The sequence below is a fragment of the Balaenoptera ricei genome, chromosome 12 (genome assembly GCF_028023285.1).
Source record: "Balaenoptera ricei isolate mBalRic1 chromosome 12, mBalRic1.hap2, whole genome shotgun sequence".
Lineage (NCBI taxonomy): Eukaryota > Metazoa > Chordata > Mammalia > Artiodactyla > Balaenopteridae > Balaenoptera > Balaenoptera ricei.
In genome coordinates, this window is record NC_082650.1 from 37,389,519 (window position 1) to 37,404,018 (window position 14,500).

General features: G+C 38.9%; 2 protein-coding genes across 5 annotated transcripts in view; one reads left to right on the forward strand and one right to left on the reverse strand.

The window, feature by feature from the left end:
• Nucleotides 1-2,267, forward strand: part of HDDC2 (HD domain containing 2) — a 28,778-nt gene extending 26,511 nt beyond the window's left edge. Inside the window, exon 6 of the mRNA XM_059941286.1 lies at nt 1,134-2,267. Within this exon, the coding sequence (XP_059797269.1) occupies nt 1,134-1,198 (65 nt within the window). The 3' untranslated portion in view covers nt 1,199-2,267. The remainder of the gene's footprint in view (nt 1-1,133) is intronic.
• TPD52L1 (TPD52 like 1) overlaps nt 1-14,500 on the reverse strand; it is a 98,957-nt gene that overhangs the window by 4,026 nt on the left and 80,431 nt on the right. Inside the window, exons 4-7 of one of the 4 annotated variants that reach the window (XM_059941280.1) lie at nt 9,786-9,887; nt 6,071-6,085; nt 4,418-4,456; nt 1,283-1,343 (exon numbers count right to left, since the gene is read on the reverse strand). In XM_059941280.1, the coding sequence (XP_059797263.1) occupies nt 1,283-1,343; nt 4,418-4,456; nt 6,071-6,085; nt 9,786-9,887 (217 nt within the window). Of the gene's footprint in view, nt 1-1,282; nt 1,344-4,417; nt 4,457-5,867; nt 5,905-6,070; nt 6,086-9,785; nt 9,888-14,500 lie in introns of those variants that run through there. The other 3 variants (XM_059941283.1, XM_059941281.1, XM_059941284.1) reach the window with 3 other exon arrangements.

The following is a 14,500-nucleotide window of genomic DNA, read 5'->3' on the forward strand; positions in this document are numbered from 1 at the left end:
GCAGGTCTCTACCCATAAAAAGTTTTTCCTACAAACAGCGGCAATTTAATGGCTCCTCCGGGTCCCTAAACACTCAATAAACGATAACGTTGACAGGCAGAGCAGTAAAACTGCGCAAGTAGACTGCTGGTAAATGAAATCAATGAAAGCATGGTAAATGTTGAGTAATAATTTCATTCTTGAGCCTTAAACACCTTATCACAGGTCTGGAAAAGAGAAGACTATGTGAAAGCCTCTTCTAAGGGGAAAGACCCTCCAGGTCAAAATCAATAAGAGCATCTAAGACCTCGACTAAGGAATAACTTATACCCTCACAGACTCTCATCTGGCAGCACATGTGAGGGTCGTATGATTCAGAAGCAGCTGGGTAATCAGCACGAGCCTATATGTGCTTTTGATCTGATTAAAGATCACACATATTCTTAATTTTCCCAGTAATAGGGAAATACAGAAATGGATTGTATGTAAAATAGTGATAATGATATCAAGATGTAATTAAGTTTAGGTGGTATCTTTAAAAAATCTTAGTAGTATCAATGACTTTTCGTGTTTTAAACGTTCTATACATTTAGGACTAGACTGATTTTACTTTTGCTCTTTTATCCTCTGTACATTAACTTATCTATGCTCAAACAATAAATTCAATGAATTTTTTTGTTAGCACCTACTATAGAACAGGCATATTTTCAGTTTATACCCAGGGAACAAATGCACTATTACAAAATAATGCATTTTGTGATTCAGCTTTATTTTCCCTCCATGATACCCATGCTGTGCTGTGCTCAGTACGTGAGCGGAGTAGGCAAGTGGTGTTGATGGGCGGTGGATGGCAGGTGGATAGCACATGGAGCCAAGTTCATTTCTACTGGTCCATGTCCAAACCAGAGGAGCTCTGAGCTGTTATTGAACTTTCACTTACACTCTAATTTCAGAGTTCACAGATCCTTTGTCCTATCCACAGTCATCTATCACATATCTGCTTCTTGGGGGATAGCATTAAGAGTTCTAACCAGTGAACAGATCAACACAAATCCCAATTTGCTTTCATGAACAGTTCACTTCTGAATGATTTATTTATATAAACAACTTGGTATGGCTACAGTAACACTATTCAATATTGGTTTTCTTTATAGATTTATATGTGAAGAAAAGTGACTCTGTGCACCGCTGCCTTCTTGACTGCATCAAATGCTGGTAGCCCCGCCTTTGGAGCCAATGGCAGCAATGACTAAGCTGTCCTGATTCAATGAACCCAGCGACACAAAATTCACTTCATCTGTACCTTAAGGCTTGTGACAGTTGTCTCAACCCTCTCCTCAAATGATTTGAAAGTAGGAGAATTCCTAAAATAACAAAAAAAGAGAGGTCAGCTCTGAAGACCTAGCTGTCTTAGCAATCGTGCTGTGCTGCCTAGTTTCTCCTCTTACTTGCAAACATCTCCCCTGCACCAGAGCTAGTTGCCGGCTTGCCACCTACACCAACCATGTTTTAAAATTTATTTCACTTCTGCTAGGTTAGATCCAGAAACCATAACCCGACATGGAATTTTTCTAAGTAAAATAGATAACTATAGAATAAATAATATAGCATTTGGCAAGGATACAACTGTAATAATTCCATGGTGCACCGTAAATCATTTCCAACGAGTCAAAGGAGTGATAGATTAATTTTTCATTTACTAATTAATTGTTTCTATCATAACACTCTTTTTCCCAGCTCAGTTATTTTATAACCAATAGAAAGTCTATCTGAAGAACGTCACATTCGAGTTTTCCCACTTGGAATTTTAAAAGCCATTTATCTTAGTGAATGTGAGACAAGACAGAAATAGCTAAAGGAAAAAAAAAGTTCAGATGTTTTCAAACTTTAAAGTTTTAAAACTAAGCATTTTATCAACATCCAGGAAGCAGTGTTTCTGAAAGTCAGTGCGTTCATTATTTTAGGTTGAAATATACTCACTGCTTGTTTAATGCTTGATCAAAATGGTGCTATTAGCACGTGTTATATTTCCTCCCAAAGAAGATACACTTACTTGTTCTTACCAGACAGAACCTTTGCTGTCTATCGACAATTTATTTGTGACTCATTCATTGTGTTAAATAATCTACATACCATCTTGTAACTTTAAGATTTAGATCTTTCATTTGGTGCTTTTTGGTTTCCTATACTGGATTTGGCCACATGACATTATGACTTAATGACATCATTACCATTAAAAATGATATCACCAAGTCCAACTAAGGAAACAGGAACTGAATTAAAAATGTGTCTTAAATCTTGTGTTCATGTTGGCTTTCAGCAACAACTGCCATCATTTTCAGGTCAAAAAATTCAACCGAATGTTACTATACTTGATAAGCTACTTGCTATTCTCTCTTGAGTGCAGAAGAAATAAAATAAGAGGAATGGCCTAAAGAAACTTCATAAGGGCGAATGGTTATAAAATACGGGCTTCATTGTATGGTGTGGGCTGTAGCATGGCTCTAATACTATCAAGAGGAAACTAATGTAGAGGATATGTTTTTGAATGAATTTGGCTTCATCAGGGATTGTCTCCCAAGACTCTGATGCTCCGGATGGTCACAAATGCATTTGCATCCAGGCTGTATGAAGTAACAGTGGTGAGTTCAGAGGGCCCAAGCATGGCGTCACACCTTGTATATGACTCAAGCATGAGTTGAATTCCTGTGAGTAACCCTCCACCGTACCCGTCTCATGATGAAATATTAGTGAAATTACATAAGAATGATTCAAAAGTGTACACTTATTAGCACTTTACTTCCACTGCATGTTTTATTTGGCCAAGCTGGTCACATGACTAACTACCTGTCATCCATCAGTTGCACAGGACCACAGTGGGCAGACAGTTCAGCCTAATGGTTCACGGTTTATGTTAGTTGAGGAAAATCTTTTTTTTTTTTTTTTAAGTTAATTTCAGGCAAGCTCAAGAGGAATACATTTGACCCATAAGTCACTATAAGTCACTAGATGGATTCCTGGTTCACAGAGGAAAATCATATTAATTTTTTTTCAAGGCTTTTTTGGACACCCAGACTTAAAATTTAACAAGTAAAGAAGCTCAGAGCTGCAGGCTGCACTGCTCAATTCTGGTGTTCTTATTCTAGGGGGAGCAAGTCATTCAAATATGGACTAAGCCATCTTGAATCTATGCTCTCTACTTACCACCAAATTAGGGAAATCAAATGCTGTGGTTAAACTTCCAAAGTAACCACATAACCCCAGTGTAGAAGAGACATCATCAGATATAATAAAACAGACATTCCCCTAATCAAATTACACTAGAGTGCATGCTGGGGAATAGGGAGAAACTATTTATTCAGATTTAATCATGTCATATACAACTACAAACTTGTAGCGCTGCAAATAACCCTGGAAAGAATTTGGCTTCAGTGGGCTCAAACTATTTAGAGTAACTGAACTCCCTCTAGAATGTATTCACACCACAATATATAATATAAAGCAGGAAGAAGAGGCACAGTTCTGACTGAAGTGACGGAGGGTCCCAGAGACTAGATCCCCTCCCACTGAGGCCCAACCAGGGCAGCCCAAGGAAGCACTAGGGCTCCTGGAAGCACCAAGGGAAGAGCAGTAAATCTGGTTCTAGCCTCTTATTTTTAAACATGATGAAACTGCTATCACTGAGGTGACCTTCCCAAGGCTGCCAAGTTCACCCCTAGCAGAACTGGACTACAGCCAACACCTTCTGATTCCCAGTCTAACATTCACTCCTCTATACTCATTACTATTATTTTGATTTTATCTGATTGTATCACTAAGTCACGCCAACTGGAAGCGAGAGGAACATCTTTCTCAGGAGTTTTCATCTCACCAGTAATTTTAATGACATTTTTATTGTTCAACAGACTCTTTGCCTTAATATATCCCTTAAAAAATCCTAATGATATCCGTTCTAGAACTGCAGCCCTCTTTGTCTCCTACCTTTTCATTTAAACTTTCTCCGAGCCTTGCATTTAATTCTGTGGGAATAAAAGGATTTCCACCTTTGCAAGTGTGCTTGGAATGTTCCAGGCCCTGTACTGCGTGCTTTACACAGGTTACACATCTCACAACAGCCATGTGAGGTAGGTCTTATTTATTCCAGTACACAGATAAGAGAATAGAGATAGAGATAGGTAAATAACTTGTCTCAGGTCACACAAATCAAGAGTGGCTGGATTTAAACCAGTGGGTCTGGTCAATAGCCCAAGCCCATTACACCTACAATACTTCTACAGGATTGTCAGCCTTTTTTCCTGAGGGCCCTCAGAAAAGAGCATAAGATAGGTCATGGCATTTCCCTTTATACAAAGAAGGAAAAAACCCACAAAGTATCAATAAAATAACACTTCATACACATTCTGCATTGATATTATGTAAAATAATTTACACAGATTACCTCATAGCAGGCATACTTATGGAATGGCGAATGGAGTAGCTTCAGGGCAAAAGCAGATTAAAGGGGAAAAAAAAAAAAGAAAGAAAAAAGAAGATAGCACAATATAAGTACATGAGAAACTCCCTATTCACGGTTTCAAAACAGCAATTTCAACTATTTGAAGTGCTCCCTGCACACCCCACCAAGATGAGATTTGTTTTTTGTTGGGTAGGATGGGCCACAGTCACTTCCAAAGGGATAAGAAGACCAGGTGGCCCATGGCTGCATATTATTTCACTTCCTGTAGGTTCCCTGTAGGCCAGGGAGGACAGGAGGAGACTGTCTGGTTTGCCCCAGGTCAGCCCAACAGCCGGTGGACATGCTCTCTAGGTCCAGCTCCCTTCTCCTGTTCAGGAGGACAGTAAGGGGCAAGGGGCCGTGCTCAGCACACAGAGCCAGGCAGCTAAAAGCTAATCATTCCATTGTAGAGAAGCACTCCAGAGGACTGTATGTAGTTAACATGAGTCAACCAAGGAAACACATGCCAGGTAAACGCAATTCACACAGTCCAACATGGTGGCAGGGCTTCTGCATCCATCCCAGGACATCTGGTACAAAGATCAACTTTTCTGAGAACTCTTAAGATGATCAGCCTTCTCACCCTGTTGCTCCTACAGCGCCTAACTCGTCTTCCTTCTGATCGACTGCCTGTTATTTCTATGTGAGTTCCACTCGGAAATCAGGCTGCAGGAAGGGAGGAAGCAAAATGGGGTCCATGTTCCTAGGCTAGCATGCCCTCATCCAATTTCCACCACAGTCCCGGCCTTCTCTTTTCCCAGAAAGCTAACAGGTAGGGGATCAGACTCATCACCTTCCCCAACAATATCCACTGAGGTCATCAGTAGGGGCGGCACTTTACTAGAACTCAGAAAGAAAAGGACAAAGAAGTGCAGGGGAACCTTACGGTCTTACCCTAAACACTCCATTTAGAAATCATAGGCAAATATTTCCTCATAAGTTACATTTAAAAAAGAATTACTAAAAGAACTTCATCAGCATTATAAATTATTCATCTCTTTAAATACAGGTAGTTTTCTTAAGAAAAAAATTTTTTTAAGGTATGTAATAAGATTCTACCTAAAAGGAGGCTTAATTCAGAGACCTGGGACTGACAGTTGCACACTTGCTAACATCTGAGCTCTTCCGGTGGCCTTTCTCCTCTTCAACTTCAGAAGGTACAGAAAGTTGAAGGTGAATCCTCTGCCTAAGTAACAGTTACTAGGAATTCAGAAAAACACGACGATCTAGAGGAAAAAACTCCTGTTTCTCAACTTCACTCTCTGAAAGTTTCGTAAACATACGCAACTCGCAATTGCCACTTTCCTCTTCTTCTCTGCATTCTAAGGACCTCTGCCAGTGTAAGAAGGCATGATGCAGAAAGAGATTCCTGAGGGATGGCTCAGCAAGTGAAAGTCGTGTAAATGATTCAGAAGTGAGATACGCAGGGGCTGAAATAGATTCAAATGCATTAGGTGCCCTATACTCTGTAACTCTCCCTGGTGGTGAACACTCAGGAACAGAGACCTGGTCTTTGGCTGAAGCGCACCCACAGTGGGGCTCTGGGGAGGAAGGGAGCGGCTCGGCAGCCGGCAGGGCCCTGGGGGCAGCGCTTACCCGATGGAGTGAGACCTGCAGCCGCGGCAGCACAGGAGAGAAGAACAGGAGCAGGGTTAGTACATCCGGATGCAAGGAAGCGGCCTCGCTGCCCGCCGTCCCCTCTTTCAAGAGCCCCAAGGAAAAGATGAGGGGGCCCCATTTGTTACTCTTCTTGAGTACACTGACTTTTTAATGTCTTCACAATTACTTTACCAACCTATGGTACGTGTGCTTCTCACTATTTTTCTCATGGATATATAGAGGTGGCTGGATGCTCTAATAAAGTTACATGCCTCCTCCAAAGATTTCCTCTCCACTAGATCACACGCAGTTTGAACAGATTCACCAAGAAGTCCCAAGAAGATGGCAACATTATTAATATAAAAGTGATTCTAATAGCTTGCGTTTCTTCAGAGTGCTTTCATAAATGTGACCTTATTTTACCTTCAGAGAAAACAGTCTAGTTAGGTAGCTATTAACCACGTTACCTGACAGGTGGAGAAGGAGGCAGAGCAATTCCGTGACCAGGCTAAGGGGCCTTCGCTTAGTGGCAATCAGGAGAAAACGAGAACCTTAGCTCAGGAAATATTATTTATTTTTATAAAACATCTAAATTAAATCCTAACATAGCGCTTTTCATCCAGTTATTAAAAGGCCCAAATATTAGGTTTTCAAAACCTGTAAGCATTAACTTTTAATTATTTTAAAGAAAAACTGAGAGGGGATTCCCTGGCGGCCCAGTGGTTAGGACTCTGAGCTCTCACTGCCAAGGGCCCGAGTTCGATCCCTGTTCGGGAAACTAGGATCCCATAAGCCTCGCAGTGCAGCCAACAACAACAACAACAAAAAACAACAACAACAAAAAACCCACAAAACTGAGAGGTACTGTTTTTCTTCTCAGGTATCTGAATTTTTCTGGCAACCTTTTTGAAGAAGTTCAGAAATTTGTTCCCAGAATTCACAAAAGAATTTTATGGTATAACTAACAAAATATAAAATAATATGATACTTTCAAACTGAAAAGGGGTTCAAAGTAAAATGCCTGTGATAAAATTTTAAAATTTCCCCACTATCATTTTATAAACTGGCAAATTAATTTGAACGAAAAATTTAAAATTTACTAATTGTTCTCTTTTGAGAATTGTTATTATATTAAACTTAAGTACTTTTCAAATATGACTTTTACATATATTACTTGTTCCAGTATAAAAGTAACAATTCTTTGTAAAACTTTTTGCTTTCACAGGAAGTTATCCTCATTTATTTCAAATGTTAGATATCATAGTTTGAGAAAAATATAGGCCTGAAAATATAGGTCTACAAAATATTACAGGCCCATATTTGAATGTGGACTACATTTCCCAATATTTTTAGCCACAGTTTTTAATGGAAGTTTTGTATCCTCTACACAGAGCAATAGTTAATGAAAAGTTTGGAACTCCTGGGAAACAGGTTATCCATTATGCTAAAACAAAGCCACACTGAAACAGGAGGAAAGGCAGTCAACACAACCTTGATATTATGCCCAGTTCATGTAGGAACATGAGTATGTCAACATGCTGCACGTGTGAGACACGGTCTTCGTTCTTTACAACTTATGAAACACACTGCACTCCTGTTCACCGACTCTCCCTAATTTCCGTCCTGTGGGGTCACCTTGTAACTGAGACAGTCACTTAGTAAAGGTAAAAACTGGCATTTATTGAGTGTTTAGTACATAGCAGGCTCTCTTTTGCTACTTGTATATAAACTGAAGACGTTGTTACTCTTTTCCCCATTTATAACTGAGAACAGCCACAGATTCCTAGACGCCACCCAAGACCTACTGAGGTGCAATCTTGGAGAGAGAGGTGAAATCTGAGAATATGCATTTATCAAGCTTCAGAGGTGTCTGTAAGGTCTGCTACCGTTATAGAAACACTATTCTAGTTGGCAGTATTATGCCACTGAATCCCAGTGTTCAAGTGAAAGGTTTCAACTAAGTATGTGGAGAACAAACTTTATAAACATGACAAAATATATTTTCTTGGATATAACTGGTGATAAGGTCTTTCCTGTTTTAAGGAATTATTTAATTAGTTTAGATAAATGTTTTAATGCCATTGAAATGACTGCAAATTTTTATATAATAAAGTTAGGGTTAATTCATAATCCAGAATATTTACCGTTCATCACACACTGCCTCTGAAGAATTTTAACTGCTTTTTGTTATTGCTTTATTAGCAAAAATGAAGATAAAGCAATGTACTCAGATTCATGCACATGTACTTACTTAACTCTAGCCTCATGAATGCCAAGTTGTTAAGATGATGCATGAATATTGGGAACAATCCAGTAATTTTTGACGTCAAAAAATAACTTAAACACAAAGATATAAATATTTGCCTCTAGGTATCAAAGCTGCAGGGTAACAAAGAAAGCAATAGTTTAAGAATCCAGTAAAATAATACACACATATTTTTTAAAAAGAAGAAATATAAAATGTACTTGAGAAGTTTTTAAAAAGTAAATTTGATTTCTAGAGAGAAAAATGACATTGATTTATAAAGAAAAATCTCCTAAGCATATCAGCCAAATTCAAAATAAACTATGATAGGTACTTAAACAAGCAAAAACATGAGAGTAACAACTCTATGTAAGATAGCTTCCTAGTACATAATACGAAAAATAAAAATGGTCAATACTACATTGTTTTTCTGGTGCCTGTAGTGAGGTCATTTGGTTCTCAGTTCAAAATCTTGATATTCACCCTAATTTTATATAACAAATACTGAAAATAACCATAATGAGCAAAGGGACTGGTTTAAAAATTTTGCTACAGCTATGCACTGGAAGATAATATAGCCATTAAAAATGAAGATGTAAGGACTTCCCTGGTGGTGTTGTGGTTTGGAGTCCGCCTGCCAATGCAGGGGACATGGGTTCGATCCCTGCTCCGGGAGGATCCCACGTGCTGCGGAGCAACTGGGCCCATAAGCCACAACTACTGAGCCTTTGAGCCTCGAGCCCACGCTCTGCAGCAGGAGAGGCCACCGCAATGAGAAACCTGAGCACCGCAACGAGAAGTGGCCCCTGCTCTCCGCAACTAGAGAAGGCCTGCGCACAGTAACGAAGACCCAATGCAGACAAAAATAAATAAATAAATAATTTTTTTAAAAATGAAGATGTAATAGACATTTATTAACATATTCACAATATATTGCTAAAGTAAAGAAAGAATACTACCAGGAGCACACACTATATGGTACCTTTTTAGAATAAGAGAATAAATATCTATGCATTTAGCATAGAAAAAATACATGTACTAGTTGGAATATATACAAAAATGTAACCAAGAATAGTTTATCAGAGAATATTCCACTGAAGGCATATTTTAACTTATTGTTTAAATTACAGTGATTAAAATTCAGTGTGTGCTGCATTCTTTTGAAATCTCTCCTTATTACGGGTGATTAAAGGCACCCTCTATCTTCTATTTCTACTAGGTCGGGTCCTAGTGGAAAAGGCATCTCTGGGACCAGGCCCACTAAGCTGACCTTCAGGCAGAAAATGTCCCAATATAAAAATGTATCTCAGTCACCAATACTATCAGCCACATAAAATTTTAATCCAACTTAAAAAAAAAGAATGTGTTAGAAAGACCAGTTGAGATAGATATATGTATCTCTAATGCTCCCCTTCTCTCGGAAAGCCAAAGGCTTAGCCCCATTCCCGTGGTTCTTTCCCACAGTACCTCATGTCTCCAAACTTCTTGCTGATGGCCGTCCCAACGTTGCTGAAAGCTGCAGTTGCCTTCTGCCCTGCGTGACTCAGAGTTTCATGTGTTTTCTTGTAGCTAGAAATAAAACAAAAAATAAAACAGAGAAAGATAATAATGATATCATGATTTCCCATAAAACATTCATCGTACTTCTCTCTCCTGACTTTGAAAATTCCCTTTCCAAGACAGATTTAGGAAGATGATCCACAGAAGTAATTGTTTCTATTCATTGTTTGGGAAGGATGGGTTGGTGGGCCGCTCATCAGAGGGAAACTCAGACCATTAAATCTGAATTCAGGAAAAATATACATATATAAGTCCAGATCTGAATGCACAGATCTTTAATCACAAATAGTGGAACTGCTCTGAGAGTAGAGAGTTATTCTTAAAGAGATGTATTAACTCTAAGAAGTGACGACGAAAGCTCTAGCCATCGACGGTAACACAAATTAGAAAATGTATATTTCAAAGGGAAATTTAAGCTTTTACTGCTTATGTGGGTAAAAGTAAACATAAAATGGCAAAATAGAACTAGTTACTTAATTTTCGAATACTTAGAGCTGGGAATAAGAAGGGTGCATAATCTTAAGATAATATAGTTACTTTTTTCAAAACAGTTTTAGGCATATAGTACTGCAATGATCTGTTCACAAGCCTATGTCCCCACAAGGCTGACTCCCTGAGGGCAAGGAAGCCATTCATCTTTGTGTCCCCAGTATGTGGTAGAGGGATACAGGGGAAACTTAATAAATACTAGGGGAATGAATCAATGATCAAAGAGCTCCTCTGTGGCTGTGAACTGGGAGTCATGGCAGTAAGAACAATGCAGTGTGATGGATTATAGAGAGAGAATGGACGGACTTGACAGGAGGTTATAAGTGACAAATGGAACAAGACGAAAAAATTGGCTTAAGGTTTTGAGCATGGTGACAGGAAAGGCAGTGGTGTATCCACTGGGCTAGGAAATTTCTAAGCGTTAATTAATAAAGTAGAAAACAAAAGGCACCTAACCTGAGGGAATAAAAAGAAATCAGCCGAAAATTTCGTATACCATTTCACAGTATATGTAAGTCAAGTCATTATGCTATACAGCTTAAACTTATACAGTGCTGTATGTATTATATTTAATTTAATATATCTCAATAAAACTGAAACAAACCAAACCAAAAAATTTTCAACTGATTTTTAAAACATAAACTAATTCTTTTTTTTTTTAACATCTTTATTGGAGTATAATTGCTTTACAATGGTGTGTTAGTTTCTGCTTTATAACAAAGTGAATCAGTTATACATTTACATATGTCCCCATATCTCTTCCCTCTTGCATCTCCCTCCCTCCCACCCTCCCCATCCCACCCCTCTAGGTGGTCACAAAGCTCCGAGCTGATCTCCCTGTGCTATGCGGCTGCTATGTGGCTGCTTCCCACTATAAACTAATTCTTATAATGCACATACCATCTTCTTCCAATATATGCTGCTCCCAGGTAAGTTCCCCCAAAGCTCCTTGCTTAGCCTAGAACACTTGCATGCATATGGTACATCTAAGAAGACTATGTCCTGTGAAATTCATTGCGTAGGAACTTCCGTCATCCCTCCCACCCTTCCACCTCCCACAAATCATCCGGCCCTAAATATACTAACAGACTCTACACAAATGCTTTAAAACATGCTCCTTGGTCTTCCTTGGGACTGAAATCACTTTATTAACATGGTATTCTATTATTCTTTTTTTGTTAGCAGGAAGGAATGAGTCTGATATTATCAGCACCATATGTTATTTATTTACACAATGCCTGTTTTTCAGGAAGTGTAAAAATCAAGTATTATCTAGTTGATAAAACCAAACCAAATATTCATTTACTAAACAGACATTTTCTAGGGAATAGGGAAAGACCTACAGGAATAAGGGTCAAAGCAGAATTTGGTGAACGGGAGGTAATTTGTGTCTCTGGGGAGAGGTATGTGATTAGGGGAAGTGGACCCCAGACGGCTCTGGGTCAAGCAGCAAATGAGAAGTGGGAAGATGAAAGAAAGGAACAGCTTTTAGAATGTTTGCTTAATTTTGTTCGCTGCCAAGTTACAAAAATATCAGTTATTCAAATTACAACTTTCTTTTTACATTTTACTATAGGATGTTAGGTTTTAATTATGGCAGGAGAATATTTTTGATCATGTGAAATCATGGAATTGCAGGCAGATTACACATAAAATAAAATATTAATCTCTAACTTCTTATTAGTGATAAGGCAGTTAATATAGCACTAAATGTGGACCAGAAATAAAAATCTCAATCATTATTACAAGAATTCAGGAGGTGTGATCTTGAAATGGCACATGCTGAGAATTCTTCAGAAGAAACATGCTACTAAACAGGTTCCCAAAGCAGTGTTCTGGCGCTTGGATTAACTAGGCATAGAGATAGCCTTTAAAACAAAGATTTAAAGGTAGTAGTTTTAGCCTTAAAAACAAAAGGATTTATTTACAAGTAAACAAAGAAAAATGTGGAATGCTATTCCAGTTATATTTTTAGGATGCTGACAAAGTTTTCACAAAGTAGTAACCCGGTCATGAAATCAGATCTATAGAGGGAACTCCCTGGCGGTCCAGTGGCTACGATTCTGTGCTTTCACTGCCGACGGCATGGGTTCGATCCCTGGTTGGGGAACTAAGATCCCACAAGCTGTACAGCATGACCCAAAAAAACCCCAAAAATCAGATCTATGGAAAATGGCCTGTAAAACATGAAATCCATACATGATGGAAGTGAGGAAGACACTATATTATACACAGATGAAACATGGTCTTACACTATGGGCTGGAATTTAGAATTAGGCTCAATTCTAATTAGCAAGGAAAACTTTTCCCTATGCAAAAGTTTCTCAGGCATATTGGTGAGGAAATAGAGTAATGCATTAAATAACCCAAAGAGAAGACTTTGTATCTTTTCCCTTCTACTCCTTTCACACTCCATAGCCAACCCATCAAGAGACCCTGCTAGTTCAACCTTCCAAATAGATCTAGAATCTGTCTACTGTCTCACCACCTCTACTGGTCTCTGCCTTAGTTCAATTCACCATCATCACTCACCTGGGGTCTTGGCTAAGTGAATGTCAGAGGAACAGAGTTGGGTTCTGGGGGGAAATGGGCACAGAAGAGGGAATCGAGGAAGGCCAAGAGAAGACAGTCAATTGGGTATCCACCCAGTACTGCCTCTGTAAGGCCTGAAAGGTGACTCAAGGGAAAAGTAAAAAATTACTCTGCCACACTGTGGTCTTTGCATGAGGTTGGGACTGGGTACCAGTTAGAGAATTCCTTCTTGTGTTGGTCCTGCATTTCTTTCAGGAATTTCTTGCAATTAAAGCAAATATTTAATTTACTTGTAAACTTTCCACGTAGTTGAACTTTTATATATTTGAGAATGCTTTGAATTTTGAGGTAAGAAGTGACTTTTGAACACTTTGTGTGTGTGTGTGTGAGACATTCTAAATTTAATGGCTTCATTTAAAAATAGCTAGTCAGGGAGAAGTACAGTTAGCCCGCCGCATCTGTGGGTTCTGCATCTGCGCATTCAACCAACCACAGATGGAAAATATTCAGGAAAAAAATTCCAGGAAGTTCTAAAAAGCAAAACTTGAATTTGCCATCTGTGGGTAACTATTTCCATAGCATTTACACTGTATTTAGATCTATTTACACTGCATTAGGTTTTATAAGTAATCTAGAGATGATTTCACGCGTATGGGAGGATGCGTATAGGTCATATGCAAATACTACACCATTTTATATAAGGGACTTGAGCATCCATGGATTTTGGTATCTGCATGGGTCCTGGGACAAACCGCCCGCAGATACCTAGGGGTGACTCTACATATAGTAAGCAATAAGTGTTAGCACATTATGTGTTAAACACGCTTCTGTATCAAAATGTGAGACAGGTGTTTACAGGCATCTGACTACTTTAGTGAGGTATTAGGGACATTTAAGTCCTCACCATGACAAATGCATCTCTATATCTATGTGAAATTTCAAAGTTAAAATTCAACCATATGGATAGCTCAATGGAGTGTTAAAGATTTTAGGGACTGTTAACTCTTTATTTCTGGGAATTATAAAATGTTAAATCTGAAAGGCACTAGAGCCCGATCCCTTAAGACTACAGATGATGAAACTGAGGCCCAGAAGAGCTGAGTGACCCTTTAATGACAGAGGTAGGGTTAGAGTAGGCAGTGTGCCTGCCTTCCATCAGAGTGTCTTGTTGCCTAGGAGATGACAAGGGTGAATTAGATCAACTCCAGTGTTTGTGGAGAGAAATAATAATACTATATTTCAAGAAATTTTAAGATGCACATTTTCTACCCACACTTTTAGACCTCTTCCCCTAGGCAAACCACTACATTCCTTGAAAACAATTAGTAGTCCTTATATACATTACTTAGAGACCAATAATTGAGGACAAGAGATTTCTAGGGGTTAGGCAATGAGAGAGGGTTATACATGGGGAAGTGAGCTCCACGAACAAAATAACTAGGGACTCCATGAGAAATAGGTCAGCAGGCTCAGAGCATTTAAAAGCTCCAAGGAGTACCACACACATTACAGCCTAAGTGAAGGGTCCCTCTGGAGTTGTGCACTGCACAGACCCTGTACCTTATGGTGCATCCTAATTGGGCTTGATCTTAAAACTGAAT